We start from the raw sequence: 25,497 nt of genomic DNA on the forward strand, positions 1-25,497 counted from the left end.
CAAGCGTGACAAAGCGCGGATGGACAGCACCAGCACACTCACACGAGTGCTCAGGCTCTGAGACACCAGCATCATGCACCACTCTTACAAAAACTGTTCATACTTGCGGTGTTTTGGTTTGCCCCCCCCCCCACTTCTCGCCACGCAGCCATCCGCTCCAGCATGAGCGCTTACATTAAACTCCTCCCTGAAGAGCTTCCCTTCGTCTGCTGATCGCATCCGTATTTCCTCTTCAAGATTTTCTACTGGAATAGGGAAATACTTCTTTGGGCCCGAGGGAGACCTACTGAGCAGCATGACCCGTTGCTGTTCTGTCAGGACAAGGAAAGTACGTGTTACAGGCATGTCCAGAGCAACAGGTAACAAGCTATTACCAACTATAAATTAATTTTTGTGCTGGAAGATGCCAAAACATACTTCTCACACAAGACTTCCATCAGTGATAAAGCTGATTTGAATGAAATAAAACCCCCAAACCACAGGCTAAGTAGTTGCTTAAAGAACAACCACTGGTAAAATGAATGATTTCTGTATCGACACCAGATTAAAACGTGGCCAAGTTTTATGTAGAAAAGTAGGTTCCTTCTGCTGACAAAGAGCGGACCAGCCCAGAGCTGCTCTGCCACAGGGCTGGGGCTGCAGGGACAGCTCTTCCCGCCCACCACCAAAGGGATGCTGCCAGATTATTTCACTTGTGAAGGGGCAATAATAAAAAAATATCTTTAACTTGACAGTCCACAGAAACCCTGCACCACGATGAGCTGTTGCTCTCAGCTGCCCCAGCCCAGCCCAGCCTGCCATGGCTCTGCAGCAGCACGGTTTGGGACGGGGATTGCTGCGGGCGCTTCCAGCCACCGGGACCTCGACTCGCATTGGGAAATAAAGCCCCAGGACCCCTTCACCTGCTGCCTTCCCCAGCATGACTGGCCACCTGGAAACCGAAACGTGTATCCCCATGGGCGGCTGGAAGAAGCGGAGGGATTAAACCCCCTGTTTGGTGAAGACAAGTTTTACTTACAAGCAGAGGCAAAGAGAAAGGCGGACCGCCTCCCTGCACGCCAGTAACGATGGGGCTACTTCCAGCAGCTGCACTGGCAAAGCAAAACTCACTGCTTGCTGCACTACCCTCCATCTCCCGAGGGCACTACCCGTGGCAGGGATCGCCAAGCCGCGGGGCTCCTGTGCACAAGCACTGACCCAAGAGGAAGCTGAGGGGTATATTTAGAGGTTTGACTTTCTCTAACGACTGCCACCGTGTTTGTTAACCCCCTCTTCAGTTCACACGTGGCAATGTGGAACTGGCACAAAGCACACACATCCTTCTTTTTATCATTAAGTGTTTCTCTTTGTTATGGCTAAAATAATTTGTAAGCAAGAAACAAAGAGCCCCTCCACATTTGCTAGGTTGGAACCGCGCCCCACAGAGTAGCCCACCTGAAGGGTTCCCCGCTAACAGAAATAAACCCAGCATGCTGAGAAAGCCAGGGCAACACATTTTAACTCCTGCGTGTGTTTTATTTTAGTGCCACCGGCTTACATTACTGCTCTATCTTATCCCCTTACTTTATTCTCTTTATGTTCAGGAACCAGCCAGTAATTTCACAGAGTTAAGAATCTCTTTTCCCCCTTTTAAGAAGAAATACTACAATTCTTTCTCTAAATACAAACATCACAGTGCTAGACACCTGGATCTCAGCTGGCATCCTAATAAAACATATACAAAGAGCATGATAAACATTTACAAAGAAGCATTTTCTGTATCACATCTTGAATTGAAAATTATTTAAAACTAACAACTGAAAGTTAAGATTATATATATATACATACTTAAATATGGACGTCTGGTTGTTCTTTTTTTACACTATTTTCTCTTTAACAGCAATCCTATCACTTATATTATAAACAAAAAGCAAACATAACAGTAACTGAATTCCTCATCAGCAAACAAGTGTGTACATACACAAACAAAACTCAAAAACAAAATTCAGACTGAGAAGGAAAGCAAATCTGCCCATACCTTGCTCTTCTAAGATCCCATTTGGCATCTTTTTGTCCCCAGAGTTCACAACAGCTTTCCTATGCCTTCTGAACCTGAAATACACACAGCACATGAATCTGAGGAACTATGTTGAAAGGTAACAACCATGTTCCCAAATCAGTCTTTACTAACCATGTAATTCTGGAGAAACTCTTTCTGTTCATCTTCACAGTGAAGAGAGCCACCACCGCCACAGCACCCTCCACTACGCTGTGACGGAGTCTCCCGCCTCACCATAAGTACACATTTCATTTCCTTGTTAGATCATATCGAAACAAAACTGAGCTAGTTCTGCATACAGAGCTCCACACAGACCTACCTGAAAAAATAGCCAGCCAACAGAATGAAAATGATGAAGACCAGGAGCAGAATCAGCATCGAAGTCAGTAGGTCCTTGTGTAAATTGTTCTCCTCTGTAGAGTCTACGTGGATTGAACACAACAAACATGAAACATTACAGACACGGATTGTCTAATCTGCTATAGAAACTCTGCTTGGTGTATCAAACCTCTGTGGTTCTCCACAATAATCTCCTCGTACTTACTAAAAGCATCACAAATTACTAAATACATGCAAAGCTGAAACTGGAAGTTCAGTTGTTTTCTTTTTCTTTCCCCCTGCCCCCTTCAAAAGCAGAACCATGTTAGCGGCTACTGAGCGTATCAAGGATGCTTTTTGGAATGACTGATTCAGCAACGAATTTACTTGCAGTTAGAGCAGGTTTAGTGGGTACAAGGTAGTACGCTCAATTCGAAGCACATTCCAAAGGTCTGCCACAGCACCCTTATGCGCATCCGCTGTTTCTCAGCTAGCGGGCATGACCCAGGAATGGCCCCCTCTGCCCTCGGCACGGATTTGGTGACCCCAGAGGTACAGTGTGTTCCACACACATCTCACTGAGCAGGCACAAACACTGCTGCTGGCTGCACCACCCTGCAAAGCACGCGCCGAGCATGATGGAGGGGGAAGCCAGGAGGGGACTGCGCAAATTGCAGTGTCTTCTATGGCTTATATTACATGTTGTCTTATATATATATGTTACATTATTTATAAGATGCTATAGAATATATTATATATAAGAAAAAGTAGGAAAGAGAAGCCTTAACAAATCACAATGGAGATTAAAAAATACTTCTTTGTTATATCTAGCATAAATTGCAAGTCTCATTCTTCTGTTAATAGTGGGTTTATGTATGTGAAACTTTACGTTTGTTTCATTATGTTCCTGTATCAATTCCACCAAACAGTTCAATATATAGCACATTAAAATCATTAAAAACCCACCATGTTTCATTTAAGAAAGCAACACTCTCAGCCTCACCCTTCAGCAAGCAAAACAAAACCCTGCTACCTGTTTTTCTTTCCAACTGGACGAGTAACTCCAAGTCAGTGTAACAGCAGTGGTGGAGACCTTGCGGAGTGGGAAGGATGAGGCCTCCACACCTGGCGCCACAGCACAGGGAAGAGATTGATCTTCCCCCAGTTACAGCCAAGGGAGCCCCCATGGCAGGAGCCCCCATGGCAGGAGCCCCCATGGCAGGAGCCCCCATGGCAGGAGCCCATGCTTAGGGCATCTGCCTGGATGGTTCCCTGGGGGTCTGGACCCCCAGTTTCTCCATCGTTACACCAGCCTTCCTCAGCCTCCTTCATCTGCACTGTTCATAAATCTTACCAACGTACACAATTCCGAAATTAAGACAATTTTTGTTGCTGGTGGTGTGGTTTTTCTTTTTTTTGTTTTGTTTTTTTTTTTAAATAGATTTAAACACTTTTAATGAGTTCTTCACCATTCCTACAGCAGTTTCCGAGAACTACAGCAGTGACTCTGCTAACACCTCTTGCATTCTCACCTCCCTAAACTCTGTGTTTACTTGCAGCAAAGGCTTTTTGAAGAGATCTTGCCACAAGCCTCGACATAAAATATCATGAAAGCATAACAGTCCAGTAAATATATAGGAGTATATAATGCCTGCAATATTACAGAAAAGAGCTCTATGCATAAATTGACTGTCCAAAACTGATTGCTGCGAAACCATTTGAGTGTTGATTTGTATCTTGTGAGCAGCTGGAAACTGTCTGGATGCTCAAGCAGGGTATTAGGGCACAGAAAATCTTCCTTCAGAGGCACAGGTGCACCAGGGGCATACAAGGAAAGAAGGGATCTCAAGTCAACATAATAGTACAAAGAAAGGGAAGGCCATAAAATGTGTGAAACTTGACATTTAAGTGGTATGTAAAAGTGACAGGCATGATGAAGCTGCAATCGGAAACCACCACTTGACAGGTTTTCAGAAGAATCTCTGTTGGAAGGAGTGTCTGGGTGAACGTGCAGCACCAGAACAGCTTAGCAATGTTGGTGTGGTGCTTAACAATCCTGTGCTCAGTGTAGAAACCAAAGTCTGACAAAGAAACAAAGAGAAAAAAATAAAAATCTACTTTTGCCCCTCACAGGCAAAAATGAGCCACTTCAGAAGCTTAGAAATTTCAGAATCGGTATCTCTGCATCCTCCAGGATTTAGGGGGTTTGCGTTAGTTCTCATCATTGGCTGTGTCAAGACCTGTGACACAAAGGGGGAAAAACAAGTTTGAGTCACGAGGGATTTAAAATTTCCTTCAAAAATCACCCGTCTCTTCCTTTCAGAAGAACTGATGTACTTCACCCACATTTTTGTGGTGTCTTTGGAAAACTGGTTTCCAGACAAACACAGAACGCCTCAATCCAACCAAGAAGGGAAGTTCAACCTCCTGTCAGACTACTGTCTATATTTCTTTCGTTAAGGACACAGCACCCCTGCAATGACTGATGCAATTCTCTGCATCAGGATCTCACCTCTCCTCCTACCATTTCACAAGGAATTTAGGTCAAAACCCACAGAGTCCCTTCTTGCTTGTACAGGGGCACGTCTATTTTCAAAGCCTTGCAGTGGCATATCAATGGCTTCATCTCTGCAGAGCCTGTGTGTAAGGCACGGTGTGGTTTTAAAATGTTACAGTTATTGCATATCTTTTCTTCATTATCTGCATCAATAATTTTTTTAAATGCAGCCCAAAAATTGTGAGAAAGTTACAACCAGGCTTAGGCCATTGTAGCCTCAGAGGCTGCAAGATCTTTGGCCAACACAACTTTTCTATTTATTAAGTGGGATCTTGATGGGAGCCTAAAGGACAGACCTAATTTTTTTTTTTTCAATCGGTGTGGCTTCAAAAATTGGCAACCGAAACATCTGAGGAAAGGCACACAGAAGAGGCAGATGCCCTCTACAGCAGATCTCTACTGCAGCCACCACCAGGGAAAATTTTCCTCTGCTCCAGCACGAAGAGAGCTGCCGCCCAAAAGCACAGGGCTTTCTGTTCGTGGCCACACAAAAAAGATCATCCTGCGGGTGTTTTTTTAAAGACATACAATGAAATAGTGACTTTCATGTTGACAAGAGGATTATCACCAGGAGGATGGTGGCAACCCCTCGTGCTTCCCCTGACACCCACCAAGGCTGACTCACAGGTTCTTCCCAGCTCCATTCCCGGTGCTGCCGGCCCAGCCATCTGAATGGCTCTTCCTGGAAACGTATCACGATTTCCTTCAGGGTTATGATGTTCCCATTTTCCCTATGTGTCAAAACCAGAACCACCCACAAGAAAAAAAGGGAACTACCAGCAGTGCAGGCACATCAGTAACTGCCTCGCAATCCTCCCTCCACACTCTCCCAAACACTGAATTTCTTCATCCCTGGATGGGTTCCTTTGCAAGTAGGACCCGAACAGTAAAATAGCCCATAAATAAAAATGTGATTAAACCACTTTTTTCCTCCCTTCACAAAAACAAGCTGACAAGGCAAGGTGCATGGTTTGCCCTAGACAGCAATTCAGGTGCCGGAAATTATCTTGGTGACTGATAAAAACCAGAACAGATATCGTTTATCTGAGCACAGGAGAAATCCCACAACAACAGGCTTTAATTATTCACAAGTCTGAACTTCTTTTCAAAGAACAGATAAGTTAATCCTCTACCTCTCCAAAACTAAAACTCAACTGCTCTCACCCATTACTTGGGTTAGATGTGAAGCGGTTTTCTTTCCGGGTGCGTGCTTCATCTCTGCTGTGCCTTCAACAGACACATAAACGTCCTTTGAACAGTGCTCAACCTCCCACCACAGGGGCTTTGGGGCTTTTTGCACCTCTGTTTTGGGTCAAAACTGTTGTTTCAGACATCCAACCCTGCAACGGACCCTGACCTCCTCTGACATTTATTTCACACGAAGAGTGTCTGTCACAACATCTTGACACAGACATCTGTCCCATGGCAAACCCACTGCACACAATCTTAAATAGTGCCACATTATAAAATACAGGATTATTAATAAAATTCTGGTCAAATTATAATAGAGGTGTTTTGTCACCTGCAGGCACAAAACCCGATGCTTCCCAGTTTACCACAACGTTGGTACTTGCATATAACATCTACCAAAGTAAACGCATCCCCAACATGCGGGATACAGGAGCTCTTAGACATGTCGCTGCTGAAGAGCTCGGTCCAGCTTGCATCAGCTTCTGCAGCCAGCTTGCCTGGTGGCCCTGCAAGACCTCCCACGCTGATTTAGGGGATACTTCAGACTGGATAATCTATCATGCATGAGAGTGCTGAGTATCTTCCATATTGCTCCTTCACCGGTTCACGTGTCAAAGCGCAACAAAGCATCTTTGGTTTTTATTGTAGTCTTTCAATGCTCCTCCCATGCCCCACAGAGCAGGTAACTCTCAAAATTCACCGAGAACAACTGCACAGAGCAGCAGAGCTCACCAAAGCACGCACAGCCCCGAGACAGAAACCCTTTCGTGGACCACCTTGCTGGGGCACGGGGATGCTACTCAGCACAGACGCGCGTCTGGCACAGGCTGTCCTCATGTCACCCTTCAGACTCATGCAGAGGTGAATACACACTCAAGTGACGTATTTCGGGTGGTCCTTAGTACTTTTTGTGCACAGAGGCATATTTTAAACGTCTGGATTGGGTGAGGAGCAGAGCTTTTACATTAGATTTTATTGCTTTAAAAACTTCTGGTGATTACCTTCATTTCGCTGAACCTTCTGTTCAGATTTAGCAGTGACTGATTTATTATAATTAAGCCTCTTGCATATCAGTATGTGCTTTCTATATGCTGAAAACCTATAAACTTTCATAAACTGAAAAGTTTACTCAGAAGTTGTGGGTGTTCCATCCCTGGCCATGTTCAAGGCCAGGCTGGATGGGGCTGGGAGCAGCCTGGGCTGGGGGGAGGGGGCCCTGCACAGGGCAGGGGGGTGGGACTGGGTGGGCCTTGAGGTCCCTTCCAGCCCAAAGCAGCCCATGATTCTCTGATTATAAAAGGAGAACTCTCCTCCTTTCTCAGTTTTCATCTATCCACCCCGTCTCCTTGAGGTCTGGCTGAACTTGTGCTGTGATGACTGGGCAACAGAAATCCTGGTTGGCATGGGTGGCCATCGTGCAGACCAAGCGCCCTCATGCAGTTCTTGGAAAAGAAAACCCCAGCCCTGCAGAGAATTGCTGTTCCGCACTGTGCTTCGACTGCGGAGAACAAGCAGATATGCAGCTGATAACCAGGAGATAGGTTTGATATGTATGAAAAACAAACCCAATTAAAAAAAATAATAAAGACAAGGGGAAAAGACAGGTAGGGAAGACAAACCAGTATCCACAGCCAGCAGTATCCGCACAGCAGAAGGCAAGCGGCAGCAAATGCAAGACCCGTGCCTGCATTTGCCACCCTGGAGCCGCCTGCCGCAGAGCGCAGCCCTGCCTGCCACCGCAGCCAGGAACCGCGGAGCAGCTGGGGTTGGAAGGAACCTTCATCCAGGCCAACCCCCAGCCCAAACCCACTGATTTCTGAAGTTCTGCTTTTCAAACTAATTCCTGAAATTGACTCTCTGCCAACAAAGCATCCCTTTGGCCTTTAAATACGAAGTAAAATGAGCCAGATTCCTGCTTCAAAACTCATTTTTCTGCGGACGCCTCATTTTCTCCAGGAAAGCACCACCACGAGTCTAGCGTGAAAGCCCCCCCTCTGGGTTGCGCCCTGGCTATCGTACAGCAAGGTTTCATTCTTTCTATACATTGCTTCAGTTATAAATTCATTACCCCTGCATGTTAATACATTGTTACCAGAAAGAAATTGTAAATATAGGTACGAAACCCATGAAATATTCATGGAGTAAACACTAAAGGAAATTAAACATTTGAAAAGGACTTAAAAGCTTTATTACTATGACTCCCAGGCTGCTTTCACATTTAAACTATGTAACAAGTAAAAATACAAGAGGCAGTAAAAGAAGCCTGACTATGATTAATACCGAAGAAATAATTAATATTTGAGTAACCAGGAACTACACTGACAGTATCATGTACAAATAGTCTGTCACACATACTTGACAGCATAAAGTTTTATCTACTTGAAATATACATTTCTTTATGAAAATCCAAATAAATAAATACTGGTTTATATTTATTTAATACAGTTGAATACTTTGAGTAAATGGCTGTCCAATTTCTCCAGTAAACAGCAGTGCAATAAACTCAGAATATTCTGATTTTATGAAAGCAAATTTTCATGGTAGCGATTTCACGGTACTCTTATAGGAAGTAAAACGGCATTAGTACTGAAAAATTGAGCCACACACCCCAGGTATCCAGGTTTCAAATAAGGATAAAAGCAGCATTTTAAATTTTAAAACATTTGTTGAATTAAGTCAGCTAAAATGATAACACGCAACAAATTACAGCTATTCCTTTCAGAATCAGAAGCATCTTATCTTTTTGGATCATTCATCAAATTAGCATGCAAAAGGAAAGCTCTATTTCTTTTTAGTATCCTTCAGTTCTTTCCATACTCTTTTAAACAGAGTTTTCTTGACACTTCAATCAAAAAAAATTAAAATATTTCTTTCGTATTAGTTCAATGGCTACCAAATGAATAACACAATCCTGTTATCTTGGAACAGCAATATACATGTGCGTGTACTTATCTACCAGACAAAATTCTTCTTCGCTTCTCACTGCAAAACAATTAAGGCTTTGATATTTAGGAAAAAACAATTAAGTCGTACTAATAATTTCTGAATCTAATCATATCACTGAAATAAAATTTTAATTAAAACACAGATGATAAGATAATTCTTATCCGTATTTTCATACTTAAATTCAATATGATTTTGAATTAAGCCTTGACGATAAACTGCATCTGTGGAGAAACTCCCTTTTGACTAATTTTATTAAAATTCTGGGAAGTGATACAAATGATAGGTTACTTCCCTTTCCCAATTCCTATATTCTCACATATTCAGACCAATATTAGTAACTTGTTCTTCTACTGCTCCAGGTGTCAGAGAAGAAGCAGGGCACTGACAACTACTCAACAATATTTCGCAGAGGCATTTATTAGTAATTTTACACTTAGCTAAATTTTTATTTATACCAGCGATTTATTTATGTGGAAACCCCTAAGCAAAACAGCACTAAGACTGTCACTACTAACGGCAGAGCCCCTTGCTCCCCCCCTAACCCTCCGCTTCCCTGGCGGAGGTCTGCTGCTGCCCAGGCACAGCCGGGATCAGCGCCCCTCCACTGTGCTCCAGCCACACATCTCGGTGAAAGCAAATCCCTTACAGCTAACTTACTACAACTAAGGACCAGAACATTCAAAATGGCCATCAGCTACGCCTGGCACATCATTCTCACTCGGCTCTCCTTCCATACAGGTGTAAAGCTCACAGGCAGATTAAGAACAAATCAACCAACCGACTCACCCACAAGAACACCCTCCTGTAAAGACTGGGTGTCAACAGCAGTCACCTGAAAGCTTATCAAGATTGCACCACACTGATTATATGGAACATCATCAGCTTTATTTCCCTTCAATCAAGTCCACAGAGCAGCTATCCCTTTGGAAATCCCCCTCTGAGGCGAGCACAGTGTCACGCACTGCCAGCACTCACACAGCGGACCACTGCCTGGCAAACGCTGCTCACCAGCACGGGGGGTCTGAAGGATAGCTGCCCAGGTTTACGAAGGACAAGGTGCAAGTAAAATACACCATCCCATTACAGGACATAATAGCAGAGTCAGTATCTTAATTAAAAAACCCCCAGCAAACCCTTATTTGACTTGAACAAGCCCCTCTCCAGGACTGTAAGGTGTTAGGATGTAGTTGTAGGAGGACTTGAAGCAAGCGGAAGAAATTCTGAAAATAGAAATGAGGATGAATAAAAGATGCTGCGGTGGACCAGTGGGTAGAAGATTGCTCTCAGGTCTTTGAAAAAGGCTTTTTTATTTTTCACCTGACCTAATCTTATGCAGAACACCTGCACTATTATCCTTCCCCTCAAGTCTTGCCTTAGACGGCTTGTATTGTTAGAAAACAGCAAGCATATAAAGGCCATCGTTCCTCATGTTGTTTAAGTATGTTCATCCTGTTATCTAACAGATAATATTTTTTTTTTCATATTATCCGTGTCCAGGTCCCATTATGTTAAGAGATCCACACTGACAGCTCCTGGGGCACGGAGAGCTTGCAGCCCAGGCAGGAGGAGACATTCTGAGCTTCTCCACCTTTCCCAACGCTATCCTGTGATTTCCCGTACGTGGGAAACTGGAAGTAAAGTGTAGAGCACCAGCCACATGGAGATCAAATACAGAGGTCATCTGGCAAGATTACAAGCACATCAGTGGGGTCAAAGTCACGGAAACATACCCATATAGCACCAGGGGGACCTCACGAAAGTCCCTTTTTTCCACACCCACTCCCATCCCTGCAAATTAAGTGATGTCCTTACTTGTTGTTATTGTTGGTTTTGGCAATTCAGTTCCATTGGGTGGTAAAGCTTGCACAAACAGAAAGCTAGCACAGAGCAGCGGGAGCGAGCAGGAATGTTCCATCCTGGACCTAAAAGAAAATGAAAGCAAAAGATAAATTTTTCAGGTCAGGTTACTATTGCATTTTTTCCTCACGTCATAACAAAGCTAAAATAAAAAGCAATGTTTACTTTGTACTTGTATACAATGTTATGAGTATATATATGTAAGTATACAGTGCTATACTTACAAGTATAAAACTTGTTTTATCCTCTCCCATTGCCTCATCACTTAACCTTTGGTTTTGATGCAGAAGGAAAAGCAAAATAGCAGTTCTGCACACTACGAATTCATTGAAAAAGTTTTAAATCCAAGAACGGGAAGATAACACTCAGCCATCGTTCAAAGACAACAGAAATCAGGCCAGAAAAGCTACCCTACACCAGCAGAACACAGCAGCTGAGGGCACGGAAGCAAGGAGCCTGGAAGTCATTTCCATAGGTAAGAAGAAAACTGAAGTACCAGCAGCTGCAATCTTAAGAATAAATGCAAGTCTTCAGAGTAAATGCAAAGATCACCTATTTTTAGCGGTTCCTGCCAGAATTGCATGTGTTAGGCCTTCTGTAACGTGGAGCAGCGTGGGCTGCAGGGAGGGGACACTGCCCCGACGCCCAGCGTGGCCAGGCCCTGCCCGAAGGCTCTGGGTGACATTCCTCTGCTGGACCAATACTCCCCCTTTTGTGTAACTGACGCCCTATACTGGCATCACAGATGCCTGGAGACCAAAACAAAGAGGAAAAGCTTGTAGCACCAAGCCGACCGGTTAAGAACCATAAAGTTTAAAGTACCTGCAACAAGAGCTTTTCTGAGTTTCCTTATGCCACCTTGATTTCCTATAGACATATATATGATGCTTCATAGACACGTTCTTCTGGAGAACGTGTGCCACAGCTGCGACTGTGAGCTATAAAGCATTTCACCAAAGCATTACCAAACACAGAGTCTTTCAGGTTTCGTGAGACGAGACAGAAAATAATTTCCAGTGTAGAGAAGGTCAGAGAAAACGTGCGATGAGGATGTGCTGCTGCTGCTTTGAAGACTATAAGGAAATTAATAGTGGTAGATAAATGAGCTGGTCTAGAAATACTCTAGCTCCTATAAACCGAGGTTCATGTGGAAAAAATGTATGTTGTTATTAATTTACTGTACATTCATCCAGTCCCTAATGAATGTATTATTTATAAGAGGCTGCCATCGCAGCCATTAGCCACTCTTGTGTGATTTAAATGTATTTTCTTTGGCATAACACACAAACTTAACTTTCTGTATTTTGCAAATGGCAGAACACATCCAGATGGTGGCTCTACAGCCACGGCTAAAACTGTAACCAGTACAATACCGCACAACAAAGCTCCCTGATGTTTCAGTATAACATACGTATTATTACAATTTCCACAGGATATTATAGAGTACCGTCTGACAACAGGCAAAAATATCCAGGAACTTGGAAGTCATAAGAATAACCATTAGAAAATCCTTCCTTTCAATGTAAAATGGGATAATCCTCCAGAAATAATCTCTAGATAAGCTTGAATGTATAAAAAACTTACATAACAACAACTTTCACACCACCTTTTCATTACTTTCTGTGAGTTACTCGGAAGTGAACCTTACTCCCAGCCTCTGCGCTACACCTAGGACTAAATTCAAACTCAGCACACACCTGGTATTCTTTATTAGAAAAAAAAAAAAAAAAAAAAAAAAAAGAAACAGACCAAAAAATGAATTCTCTCCGGCTTCGAAGGGATGTCAGCAGGGGGCTCCGGACTCTGCGCTGCTCGGGGAGCACACAGACCCTCCGAGGAAGGGCACCCAGTAACCTCCTCTGATATTACAGTTCGTTATTTGTTTCCTTTTCCACTGCTCCTGAAGCCCTTCTGCCTGCTGAAAGCGCTCCAGAGCACAGGCAGATTACCGGGGTAACCCCTTACAGCAGGGATTGCAGGATGTTTTCTATCCATTGCCCCTATTTTTCTTTTTTTTTTTTTTTTTTGCTGTTGTTTCAGTTTGCTGTTTCAAATTCTTCCAAGTGTTATGTGAATACAGGGGTAAGGAAAAATAAAAAAAAACATGAAAGGAAAAAGGCAAAACATTTTTTGAGAAAAAAATAGAAACTTTTTTTTTCCTCCACACAGGAGCACACACTTAACATTTTTTTATTCTTGCTCCTCTTCTTAGTGTTGAAGCTCAAAGGACCTAGCTGAATATCTTCTCTAACATGAGTGGAGAATAATAAAATGTATTATTAGCATCAAACTTTATTTTTTTAAAATGTGTGTGTGTGTGTGTCCCAGCCCAGCTTCCTACTGACAGATTTACTCATTCAGTTTCTGGGGTTTTTTTCATTACTGTTTATAATTCAAGCAGACTAGATGTCTTAGACTAACACACTCAGTCAACAGCCAGGTTAACCATGAACTAGCCATTCTTGGGATTACATTAAGTGTAAGAGCTTGCTACAAACTGTATTTACATTGCCTACACTTTCTGTAGCATTATATACAACCTTCCAGAATGTAACAATTTATAATATATGCTGGAAACTGAAAATACGCACCAGCAGTTTATGTAAACTGTAGGGAGGGGAAAGGAAGGAGGAGGATTTGGAAATCTGGAATAAAGCCAGAATAAAAGTGGAATCGATAGGGAAACGGCTGGCGTGGGCAGGACCGAGGCGCTGAATGCTGTGCTTGGACTGTGCTGCCTTACACCCTCAGCACAGGCTGGCTACATCCACTGCCCTCCGGTCACCAGTGCCAGCGGTTACGGCAGCTGATTTGTGACGGGTTCCACACTGCAGCACAGAGCCGGCTGGCTCCCTTTGAAAATACATCCAGCTCTTTGTTTTCTTTAAAAAAACAAAAACAAACAAACAAAAAAAAACCCAACCAAAAAACCCCCCCACAAAAACAAAGAAACCTGAAGTTGCTGGCAGGCTTCCAAGACACTGGAAGGTGTAAGGAACATCAAGGTTTCTCCCAAAATTACTGTTAGGAGGGTTTTACAGATACAAATACCATGCCAGACTCTTGTATCTGTCCTTTCGAATGGGATGAAGTATAACCTCAGATTTGATGCCCCACAATTTATCAGAAATAAACACGTCTACAAAGGTGATGCAAATTCTAAGATCTCATTTTTGTCCAAAGCACTTTGCATTTCTGCTTGCCAAAGAAAGAAGGGTTAAAACTTAAACTAAATTTAGGTGCTGCAGCATGGAGGCAAACGCAAGAGGCTGCGCTTCACGCAGCCAAGCACTGCATACAGCCAAGTAGTAGGTACTCCTCTTCTGACTGAGGTGCACAGGGAGGTGAGCAAGTTGTAATAACATAAAAACACTAAAGCTTTACTGCATATGTATATTTATGTACTTCTCATATGGGACCGCAGTGATAAAATCTTTTGTACCACCACCACCCCCAACACCGGCATAGATACAGCAGCTTTTTCCATCCTCAAGAAGGTATATCATGATACAGCCTGTTAAAAAAAAAACAAAAAACAAACCCACAAAAAAAACCACACCACACACCAAAACAACCCTCCAGAGAGAGCTCTCTGCTCTCCCAAAAAGCACTCCTGAACAAGAACCGACAACTGTATACTGCAAATCAAGCCCCACATTGATAAAATCGGAAAGGAAAAGATCCAGGCAGAGACATTCACTGCCCTTATCACAACGTGGCTGTAAGGTATCAGCTGCCCTGCCTGAAAAAAGAAATAGGAACTGCTTTTGTAACCGTATGAGGATACAAGGCATTTTTATCTACTTATATTCTACTACCTCCAGCCTTTATTTCCTGGATATGCATGGGTAAGCGGCTCAGGCGCTTAAGCTTTAACTCCATGGACTAATATTTTTTGTAGTGAAGGATTCTTAGCTAGTTCTGATTATCTGAAGCTTTAAAATGTTGCCAGAGATTCCTGTTATAATCACAGTTTTACAGTCTTCACCGTTACAGAGAAATGCTTCCGTGTCCAGCAGAGAACTTAACACCAACAAAAAAAAGACCCAACAAACACCCAGAAAACCACCACATTACTGTAAAATCACGCAGCTAACTGAAATCCTGCCAAGGAGGCAGAGCAACAGATACCTAAATGCAATCCAGTAAAGATGAGCTCAGAAATCAGGGCACCACGCGAAGCCCCTGTACAGCTCTTCCCAGCATGGGGATCCCTGCCCCGCTCCTTGCACAGCTCAAGGGGGTGCCACGGGGGATCCCAGCTCCCCAAAACGTGAGAAAACAGCATTATTTTCAGGGATTACCATATTACTACACATGCTTAATTTCTATTTTGGCCACAGAACTGAATCCTCCTCTGACTGGACAGCTCAAGAATAAAACCTGGCTTTTTAGAAAATACACTAATCTTTTTTCTTTTCTTTTTTTTTTTTTTTTTAATTTTTCTTCCCCCCCCCCCAGTCATGCTTTATGGCACTGCTACAGCTGTGTGACTTTTTTCAAGGAGTCTGATGTACCAACTACTTCAGAGCGGGTTAAAGGGGTGGCCACTCCCTGCATCCTCCTAAATCAGGAATAAACCCATGAGACATCTCATCTAACACAGAAGATGGTTGTGTTTTGGTTTTTCCCCCCAGGCTTTAATATCAAGCAGCTCAGGTCGTGCCCCAGATTTTTAGTGCTAAAAATGTCATATTCCAAAGCATAAGCACCATCAATTCAAATAATATAATTAAAAATGAGAGACATGAAAACACTGTCACGGCAGGCTGACAAATGTGTTGGCACCTGGGATGTTTGCCACACTAACAGCAAGTGTCAACCCAAAAAACGGATAGCTTAAAAAGAAAAAAATAACAAACTCACTCTGAAAAGGGAAGGGGGGGAAAGCCACCCTCTCTCCTTGCCCTGCTTTTTCTCCTTTTGCTCTTCCTGCTTTTCACCCACAAACGCAGTAGGTCTTCAGTCCTAAGCCCCAGTGTCTGTTTTCTCCAGCCGGCTGGAGGGTTCCCTCCCTACCTGGAGCTGGGAAGCCGGCACTGCGGCATCGCCGGGACCGGGAGCAGCTCTCATCTCCAGCCAGGCTGACTGCGGCTGCTTTCTCCTTCCCGAAGCTCTGGCATCCCCGCTGCACCTCTGCTGTGCCACCGCGGCACGCCAGGCAGCTCCCAGTTACAGCTCAACTGGACTAGCTCTTGCATGCCTTCGTTTTCGGTTAGGACTTTATTGCACCGTTAAGTCATAAGGCAGGTATGAAAACATTACTGCAGCATTTCAAAGAAAATTATTTTTTTATTTGAATTTAAGTTTTTACAAAATAACTAGAATTAACGTGCTCCTTTCTGTTCCAAAGGAACAGAACGTAAGTGGTAAAGATGAATTCAAGACACCTGGCTTCAAGAAAATGGAATAAAGGCAGAGGTTAGCGCCGAGTCCCGGTGGTCCCGGCTGACGGAATGGCCAGGCTCCCCCCTGCTGCCCCCACCATGGGCAGTCGGCATCGAAGCCCGCGGAGCAGCGGGACCCCGGGCTCTCACACTCTGCTCAGCGGCTGAGCGTGTCCCACCTGGTGCCCCACCACTCCACGGGGCATCTGCTGGGAACAGCTGGCCAGCATCTCTCCTGTTCAGGGCAACCATTCAGTAGCCATTTGTTACCGGGAGTTAGACATTAAGACCCAAACCAAATTTCCAGAAGTTTGGTAAAAGTCCCATGATTTATCCTGCTTTAAAATTTAGGAGCTTTAGAAAAAAAAAATAATATATCTGCTATCTTTCCCTTTTCTTGTTTTGAATCCCTGTAATTCTGCCTCAAAGACCTAGAATGTCCTAAAATCCAGGGGGAAAAAAAAAAGAAAAAAAAAAAAAAAAGACTTTAGACATTTGCTGAGATGTTTGCGCATGCATTCAGTGCGTTCACACAAGCAGCAAGAAACTCAGGCTGGGACCTCCCTGCCCGGGAAACATCCCTTGAAATTCAGCCACACGGTCTGCTGCACAGCCATTCCTCAGAGGCAAGTTAGAAAACAACCCGCAATTAAAAGTTTAATTTTATCATAGAAATGTATTTTATGGAATTGTCTACAGCACACTCCCTGCTGAGTTTTGTTGTACACATACAGACAAGCTTTGCTTCTGACCACTTCGGGAATAGCAAGAGAACTTAAGGGATAGATATCTAATTTTAAAATCATGTTAAATTTAACTGCTCACAAAATTATATCTGAGAATAGCAATTCTTCACGTATTCTAGACAAATACCTGCAATAAAGATCATTTAAAGGAGATGGAAATAATTCAATTAAAAAATACAAATTAGAATAATCACTTACACATAAGAGAGAGAGGCAAAGTAGCAATTAACTGAATAAAATTAATTTCAATTTAGAGTAATCAAGCTTGATAGACTGTCTCACTTGCTTAGTCATTTTGTCTCTAATTTAAGTAGGCCAATTATTACATTTGCTTTCGCTTTCACATAAGAGGTCATCATATACGGCAGAGTATGCATGTGATAAAAATTTATAGCAGACAGTCGAGAAGTGACGACTGCTGACGCGCCAGAAGCCGGTTTCTCAGGTAAGCACACTGGCAATCTGCATGGCACAGGCATTCATGGACTGCACGCAGCTTAACAAGGATTTAGAGAGAAAATACGTTATCTGTTCAAAAAAGGTACGTTTAAAGATACATACATGAATACAGACATAAATTACCACTTCTGTAATGCTAATTTTTAAATTTTACTAACCTGGTATAGCTGGTCCTATCTGTCTTTCTCAGTATCATAAGCAAGTCCCAAAACCCAGTCTACCATGGCTAACACTAGTTCAAATCCATTTCAATTAGCAACGCTGGGATCTCCAGTGAAAATAAATCACTGGTTGTCACCGGCAGATTAAGCACTGCATTAGCAGGTCTGCTCTGAAAAGGATTAAATGACATTGTTGACAGTGGGGTTGATGTGCCACCATTACAGAGTGACATTTACCACATTAAAATAGTGAGGAATTTTTCAATCAATCTGATTCTACAAATGCATCCAAGATGAGGAGGCAGCAGCGTTGAGTATGATGATGATCCGTTCCTTTACTTGCTTGGGTTCTTTCACACTATTGCTCGCCAGGATTAGATTCAAAACAGTTATGAAGATGGGCTGCGTGACAAATTGCATTAAAACCAGGGTTGATTTAGACATGTTAAAAAACAGGGTCATAACAAACTTTGACTGCAGCCTGAATTTTGGAAGGTACACGTTTCCCACTGATGTATTATATGTATGGCTTACCTACAGCCCCATACTTCCAGAAATGTTTTTTTTTTTTTAAAAAAAAGAGATTTCTTTTTTATTTTTCATGCCGTGCTGAGTGGCTCTCAATGAAGCCATACAAAGGCTCTGAAGATGTTCAGACATCGTATCTAAAACTACACAGGTCAGACTTGGAATAGTCAGCTTTCACATCACAAAAATTCAAAATTAGGAGAAGAGCACACAAAAAAGAGAAGGAACTACAACTTCAGAGAAAAAGCGAGAGATGAAAATTATTTTCAAATTCAAAACGGTATTTCCATGCTGTAGTAAAAAAGGTTAAAATGATTAATACATCCTCTCTCTCACAGACATAAATTCACTCTCAAACACTTTTTAAAGAACTCTTTTGCCAGTTTTTGCAGATGTCTGGCCAGACTTGCAGGGAACAGCAGCCTCAGCCAGTGCATTTCTGAAGTAGCCATAACCCACCTCCACTGGCTCGCACCAAGACCAATACTGATTTAAACTAAGCAAAGGGTAAGCCAGTCCACACTAACCAGAACAAATGAAACACAATTAATCAGGATGAAACCAGCAAGCAAATTATAACTTATAAAATAGTCCCCCACCTGATGATGCAATGACTAACACTACTTGTAGATGCAGCATTATTTTCAGATGCGACGAGTACCATGACAGATGCCTGTCTTTCAAGCCCAGACTGCTGTAACCAGGATCTATAGTTCCAAAGTCAATGCACCAAGGACGCTATTTCACAATTTTCTCACCTGATTTAAAGTGCTTAAATATTCCCGAAAATTTAAACACATTTCCTGTAGTTCCTGCCATTAAAAAAAAAAAAAGCCACAAGAAAACCTCAACATAGATAACTATGTGAATTAAAGAAAACACCCTACTAATATATTTTTAAAAGATTCATACCTGTTGTCATGAACAGAGACATTAATCATTAAGAAGGAAGTTAAAACAACTCCTAAAGTGAAGTGTAAAGTCACATAATTTCAGTGTAATTAAATGAGTCATGCTTTATTTAGGCATTTACACAAGTGCGAGAGGATTCATTCTAAATACAACGGATATCGCTGCAAAGTGCTCCGTAATACGGCGGAGCACGATGGGCCACCTCTGCAAAAGGTCCCTGACAAGTCACGGGGGCCATTCCCCCCGGCTTCCCAGGCTGGACCACCTACGCCCAGCCCACTCCTGACATGTGGAGTCCGAAGCGTGCCTTCAGATCGCCCCTTCTTCAGCATCCCTCAGTTCTGTATCCCGGTCCTTCACATTTTCTTTTTATTTTTACTGTTGAATTTATTTTCCTCTCGTAGATTCAGCCCACTGCTCCCTCTCCCCCCACCCAGAAACACAGATTACAAACTATTCCCATTTGCGCTGCCTACGCTTGAAGACAGGCATCCCCTTCTAACCATCTCCTCGGTAAACTCATTCACAGCAGCAATTCTTCTCGCCTCTCCAAACAGATCCCTTGTAAATCCCGGTAATTCTCATTACTGCTTCCTGGACTCTGTTAGCCCCAGACCCCTCCCAAAGCCCCGGTGCTCCGGGTAGGGGGTCACCAGCCCCAGGTGCAGAGCCCCACCAGTGCCTCTCTTGTAGGTTCATACATTTTACGCACCGTGACACGGGAAGGATCAGACAGGTCCCTCCCCAGGTTCTCCTACGGATGAGAGCTACCAACTCGCACGGTGCAGCTTACGACTCCTCCTTCAGCCTCTGCAACTGCTCTGCACCTGCCTGCTGTCCTCTCCACGCTGTCTAATTAGCCAAGATTACTTTCAGTGCCATTAACACAACACTTCCCATGCAAGCCGAGCCATTAATAGACACAATGCGTACCACCACCCAGGCGGCTGTGAAGGCCACACACCTGCACTCTTCAGGGTTGAGTTTTTCCAATTCCCAGCTGCTCTGAAAGCATCTGTTTCATCACATCCATAACTTCCTAACATGCTTCTGAGAAAGCATCACCTTTCTGAGACAGAGGCAAAGCCCCACTACAACATCTACAGGTCCTGCTCAAATCCATAAGGCACGCTACACTGTCACGGGAAGAAGCCTGATGTGACAGGACATGTCACGCCCTACAGATCTTCCCAACAGTTTCCAGTACTGATATTTAGTTGTTTCAAACTGGAAATGGAATTTTCTGGAAATGGAGTTAAACTGTGAAACCTCCAGGTCCTCCCTGTCTCCTTCCCAAAGCGGACCCACGTGATGCCCTCTGCCTGCTCACACAACAGCTCCTGGCCCCCGAGGCTCCCGAACACAAACCCAGATATCGCTCCGGCCTGTTCACAGATGAGACTCACACAGGCCATCTAGTTTGAAAATACCTAACTTGGCCTCAGTTTTAACTTGTCCCTCCCTTGCTGCAGCCTGAGTTCCCACCCCTGCACCGGTGCCACCTGCCTGGTGGCTTTGGTTGCCTGTTCCCTGCTCGCCCCATGCCAGGCAGGAGCCTGATGTGCTGAGCGTCCTCTGCCAGGGAGGAGAGCTAACCACCGCTCTTATGTTCTTTCACCTACCTTTAGCATTCAAATATGCAGACCCTGAAAGACCATTTCTTTCAGTGACGCTTAAGCCAAATCACTCAGTCATCTTGTGAAGGCACAGCTGTAAAGCAGAATGACATCAACTCCGCAAAAACAGAAGTCTTTTCAAAAACCAGAAAATTCACAAGAAGTTCGTTCTTCTTGTTTTGGTCCCAGGGAGAGATGCTTTCCTTCATGTCTCAACTGCAATGCCCAGTCCTGCCCCCAGCAGCAGCCCAGGGCAGATCGCTCCTTGCTGCAGTCACAACCTTGACCTGAAATGCCAGGTCTCAGCCCCAGCTTCACTAGGCAACAGCTTCAGTCAGAGCAGAAGAGGCAGAAACTGGAACCCAGAACAGCAAGTCCTGGAGCTCGAGGCCACCATCACTCCACCTGTACGTCCTGGCGTCACCACCCCGACCACCTCAGCCCACCTACCACCGGTGCTCAGCCTCACCCGCCAGCGGCTGCTGGGTGACTTCACATGCTGGCATGATTCCCAACCAACTGCTTCCACGCAACGCACAAAAGCTGCCGTATTAGTATTTCTTGAGCTAAAGGATATTTCCTGAGCTAAAGGAAGAGCTGAATTAGTTGTCTGTATTATTTCAATTGCAATATTTCCGCAGGCTTGTCAGATAATCCTCTAACATGAATCTCCACCATGTGACATCTTTACAGGAAGAGCAAAATATTTTCAGTTTATTGCCGTTTTCTCACTTATACCGTGCAGCTCAGCTTGGACTTAATTCCCTTTTTTTACGACCACCTTCACCATTTCCTTTTTGCTAATGTACCCAGTTGCAGCAGCGGTTTCTGCAATGCAGGGCTGGGTGCGTGAAAATTAAGAACTACGCCTTGCTCTCAGTCATTAGCCAAACAACTTATGGAAAGCGAGTGGTGCCTGCTGTAACTACTGCTGAGTTTATGGAATAGTTAAAAGAAGGCTGCATATCGCATTCATGGCGGCACAAGCCACTCATGCAATTTACATATGGAAAAGCTGATAACCAGCGAGAAGCCAGCCCTCCCCTGGCCCCCGCTCCCCGGCACCGGGGGCCGTTATATCGGCGCTTTGATGAACATTCGAGTAACCCCAGCTTTTGGAGCAGACAGAGGGGACGACCTGTTCAAAGACAGTGTGGGAGAAAAGGTCTCATCTTATTTTTGGCGGAGGAGGTTTATAAATTGCCTGGGCTCTCTCTGCTAACCTCAGCTCGACCCATCAATCCCTTTCCTCCGCTGAATCACTAGAAATTCTAGATCAGAGGCTAAATCCTGGAAGAGGCTTTAAAGTTTAGGAACAGATACTCAGCATAGACGGAATTACATCCAGATAATAAGTGACAACTTTAAAGTGAAAAGCCCTTGGCAAATCTGTTGCGAGGACGAGCTCAGTAACACCGTTAATGAGAGGGACAGCGGTGGCACGGGGAGCGCAGGCAGGATGCCGGTGCTGAGTCAGCAGAAAGCCCATGCTGCGGCCACTGTCACCGTCCCCATGGCACGGCGGCCCCCAGCAGCACACAAAGGAAGCAGTTGTGACCCCTGGGCTGGTGGTGGCCCACCCTGCAGGGCAGCTGGGACTCCTGCCCACCAGTGCCACAACCGCACAGCCATGCCGCAGCCCACCCCACCGTGGCCACAGTCCCCGGGGGTGTTCACAGCAGCCCCAGCATTAAGAGCTGCCAACACCCAAGCGGAGGATCAAGCCTGAAAGACTAAGCTGAAATTGAAGCACAGAAATTATGGTAAAAATGAAAGAAAAAACTAACATTGGATTACTTTAAAAGTACATGTTGTCTACCATTAGGTCTATGCCACAGCCATTTTGCATCCCTATTTCATATCCAAATACATCTCCTGCTGCATAAATATTCATTGTTATCCTTCTTGGCCTCATTTTAGATAAATAAAGATCTCCTCAGCAAGGCTCCATTTTGAATTATTTACTATTTTTCCTGCAAGCTCACCAAAGGAGAGAGTTCATTAACACAGAAACATGAAGAAATAAATAGTCTGATAAGGCTCTTTTCTACTATATGAAATACTACTTATCAGAGTATTTTCAGGGCACTAATTGAACAATTCAAGGTTGGCCAACAAAAAAGTTCCAGGACTTCTCTATAAAATCTTATAGGAGCCAACATTTCAGGAAAAACACCTCAACTTGTTTTACAAGCTCATTAATATCTTCTAGAATACTAAACAATTGCTACTCATATCCCAAATTAATTATGTTTTACCAAATACATAGAGAGAACCTTTCAAGCAAACACAAAAATTTGCATTTACGTTTTTGTAAGTTTCCAGCACCCCACTCTCCCAACAGACCTGTGCTGGAGAGTGAAGTCACAAATTAGGGTCACCTTTCCCCGTGCATTGTCAGCAAATCAATCTGCAATGCCTTTCAACCAGGACTCATACATAAATTAGGCAGCCTGCGATTGATTCGCAGGAGAAACCCTCAAGCAGCGGAGTGAAACAGCAATAAAATCTTACAATTACCTTGAGAAGTTGCCTTTTGTTCTGTCCCAGTGGTCCTTTTATTCTTCAGTTGCAGAAAACCTATCATCATACAGATGCTCCCTTATAATAGATCTATATGAATATTTAAAATTGCTTCTTGAAAAACGAAAGCTAATTATACATGATGGAAAATACATACAGAAGAATTATATACAGCATAACGGCCAGATTCAATGCTTCTGTTTCAGCAGCAAAGCATTTCGTCTTGGAGGAGAGAAGGGGAGGAAGGGAAAAAACAAAAGCACAAGTGTGTGTCCTGTCTGCATATTCAGCCAAAGCAGAAAAAGGAGAACACGACACCTGGATGTTTGAGAATTCATTCGTAACACATCAAGAAAATGTAATACAGAAAGGAAGGTAACAGCGTTACAGCTCAAAGCCGTTCAGCCTAGCAGGGCTTGGGAACCTTACGGGTCTATCCGAAGCCTAGCCCGGCTTTGCACCACAGAAATTCAAACCCAGACAGCGTCCCTGCAGCTAAAGCAACACTCAGGCTCCCAAGTCAAAATGCGGATTTCATGGTGCGCCCAGAGATGGGGAACTCAGACACTGCTTTCAATGCTGGCACTGGCCTTGGCCATAACACACGATAGCGTGCTAGCTCACTCCTGATCCTTCTTCTGCTTATTTACCTCCACCGTGACCCGAGCTCCCTCCGCACCAGGCCCTTGGAGCTTGGTGGCAGAGTGCTCTGCATCCCACTGGGAAGCCCACAGCCCCTCCAGGCAGGAGGCAGTGCCAGAGGCACTCCAGAGCTGATCTGGTACACCAGTTGTTATCTGTGAAAAAGTATGCAGCCAAGCCTTGGGCGTATTTTTCAGGGCAAACTTCATCACTTGGCAAAATTTAAAGATAGTAGTATTTTTTCGAAGCTGAAGATTGAAACGGTCACCATCAATGATAAAAGTTAATAGTAAAGGTTCTCCTTGGCTGGCGTGGGAGGTCAGCTTACTGGTGAGACAGGTCAGGAGTTCCAGCCCCACCACAAAGCTGGCACGGTTCGAGAGCGCTCAGGACGGCTCCTTCCCCTGACTGACTGCTTGAGATCACTCCCGAGCTGCTCAGACCAGCTGCTCCAGGGAACCCCCTCATCCTGCTCTCCTCCCTGCTCGGTGTCCTCCACAGGATTCCCCCGCTCTGCAGATAACATGTCCACTGTGTACTCTGAGTAACATAAATTACTGGACTTAAGCCTTCAGCTGCTTCCCACGTACAGCGATACAAATTTTCAGCAATTGTGTAACTGGAGAAACAGTAACGGTACCAATGTGTTTCAAGGCTTATAAGGACCCTCATCACCTCTGCACATGGCAAACTCCCTCCTCCAGCCCTTTCACTGGGGCACAGAGCTGCCAAGACCAAAAGGAAGAAACTTTTTATGCTGAGTGTGATGACACACTGGTACAGGGCGCCCAGCGAGGCAGGAGATGCCCCATCCCTGGAAATATTCGAGGCCAGGTTAGACAGGGCTCTAAGCAACCTGCTCCAGTTGAAGGTGTCCCTGCTCATTGCAGCAGGGGGTGACCTAGATGGCCTTGAAAGGTCCCTTCCAACCCAACCATTCTATGATTCCATGAAACCCTCTTTCCAGCACACACAGGCATGGCTTGCAGGCAATGCTAGAGGGGCTGTATCAGCCTCTGGCTGGCTGCTGCTCTAAAATACAAAGGCTTTGACAGCTCAGAGCTTTACACATCCTTATACCTCTTGTCTCCCTACCGCCCCACTTGTTCCTACTTACTCCAACACAACCCTACATCATACTGCCAACCCATCAGGTTAAAATGAGGGGGAGAAGCTTGTTTTCTTCTTAACTCTGAACCAGTTTCATGATCAAATCCACAAACACAGCCCAACCTACAGCTGAGCCAGAGAAACCGAGGTGCCTATGTACTGCAGAGCAGACACAGGTGAGGGACTGCAGAGCAGCAGCAGTAAATACAGGGCAGGGCATCTCACACCGGGGATGGTATCTGACATGGCTTGGCCGTGCCTGCTGCTGACACTCTCTGCAGGCAGGTTTCCACATCTCTTTGCTTACAAGGACTGTTTCTTTGCAGCCTCCTTGGGAGAGCTCACGCAGCTCTGCACCTTGCTGATGTCCTACAGACAGGTACCTGCTCTTCAAGCCAAAATAATGTCTTAACAGACATTATTTCACAAGGTCCTCACCACCCCAAGCTCTCCCCTTTCTTTAAGGGCAGAGTATTTTTTACAACCACGTCCAACCCTCCTCTCAA

The 25,497-nt window shown here is 44.3% G+C and overlaps 1 protein-coding gene across 8 annotated transcripts in view; it reads right to left on the minus strand.

Annotated features, from left to right (window-relative positions):
• PTPRE (protein tyrosine phosphatase receptor type E) overlaps positions 1 to 25,497 on the minus strand; it is a 108,760-nt gene that overhangs the window by 29,903 nt on the left and 53,360 nt on the right. For 5 of the 8 annotated variants that reach the window (XM_080401524.1, XM_080401522.1, XM_080401523.1 and 2 more), the window contains exons 2-5: positions 10,863 to 10,972; positions 2,358 to 2,460; positions 2,018 to 2,091; positions 175 to 311 (exon numbers count right to left, since the gene is read on the minus strand). In XM_080401524.1, the coding sequence (XP_080257650.1) occupies positions 175 to 311; positions 2,018 to 2,091; positions 2,358 to 2,460; positions 10,863 to 10,965 (417 nt within the window). In that variant the 5' untranslated portion in view covers positions 10,966 to 10,972. Of the gene's footprint in view, positions 1 to 174; positions 312 to 2,017; positions 2,092 to 2,170; positions 2,310 to 2,357; positions 2,461 to 2,582; positions 2,741 to 10,862; positions 10,973 to 20,722; positions 21,127 to 25,497 lie in introns of those variants that run through there. The other 3 variants (XM_080401525.1, XM_080401528.1, XM_080401529.1) reach the window with 3 other exon arrangements.

Source organism: Falco punctatus, assembly GCF_963210335.1.
Source record: "Falco punctatus genome assembly, chromosome: 9".
NCBI classification, from domain to species: Eukaryota; Metazoa; Chordata; class Aves; order Falconiformes; family Falconidae; genus Falco; species Falco punctatus.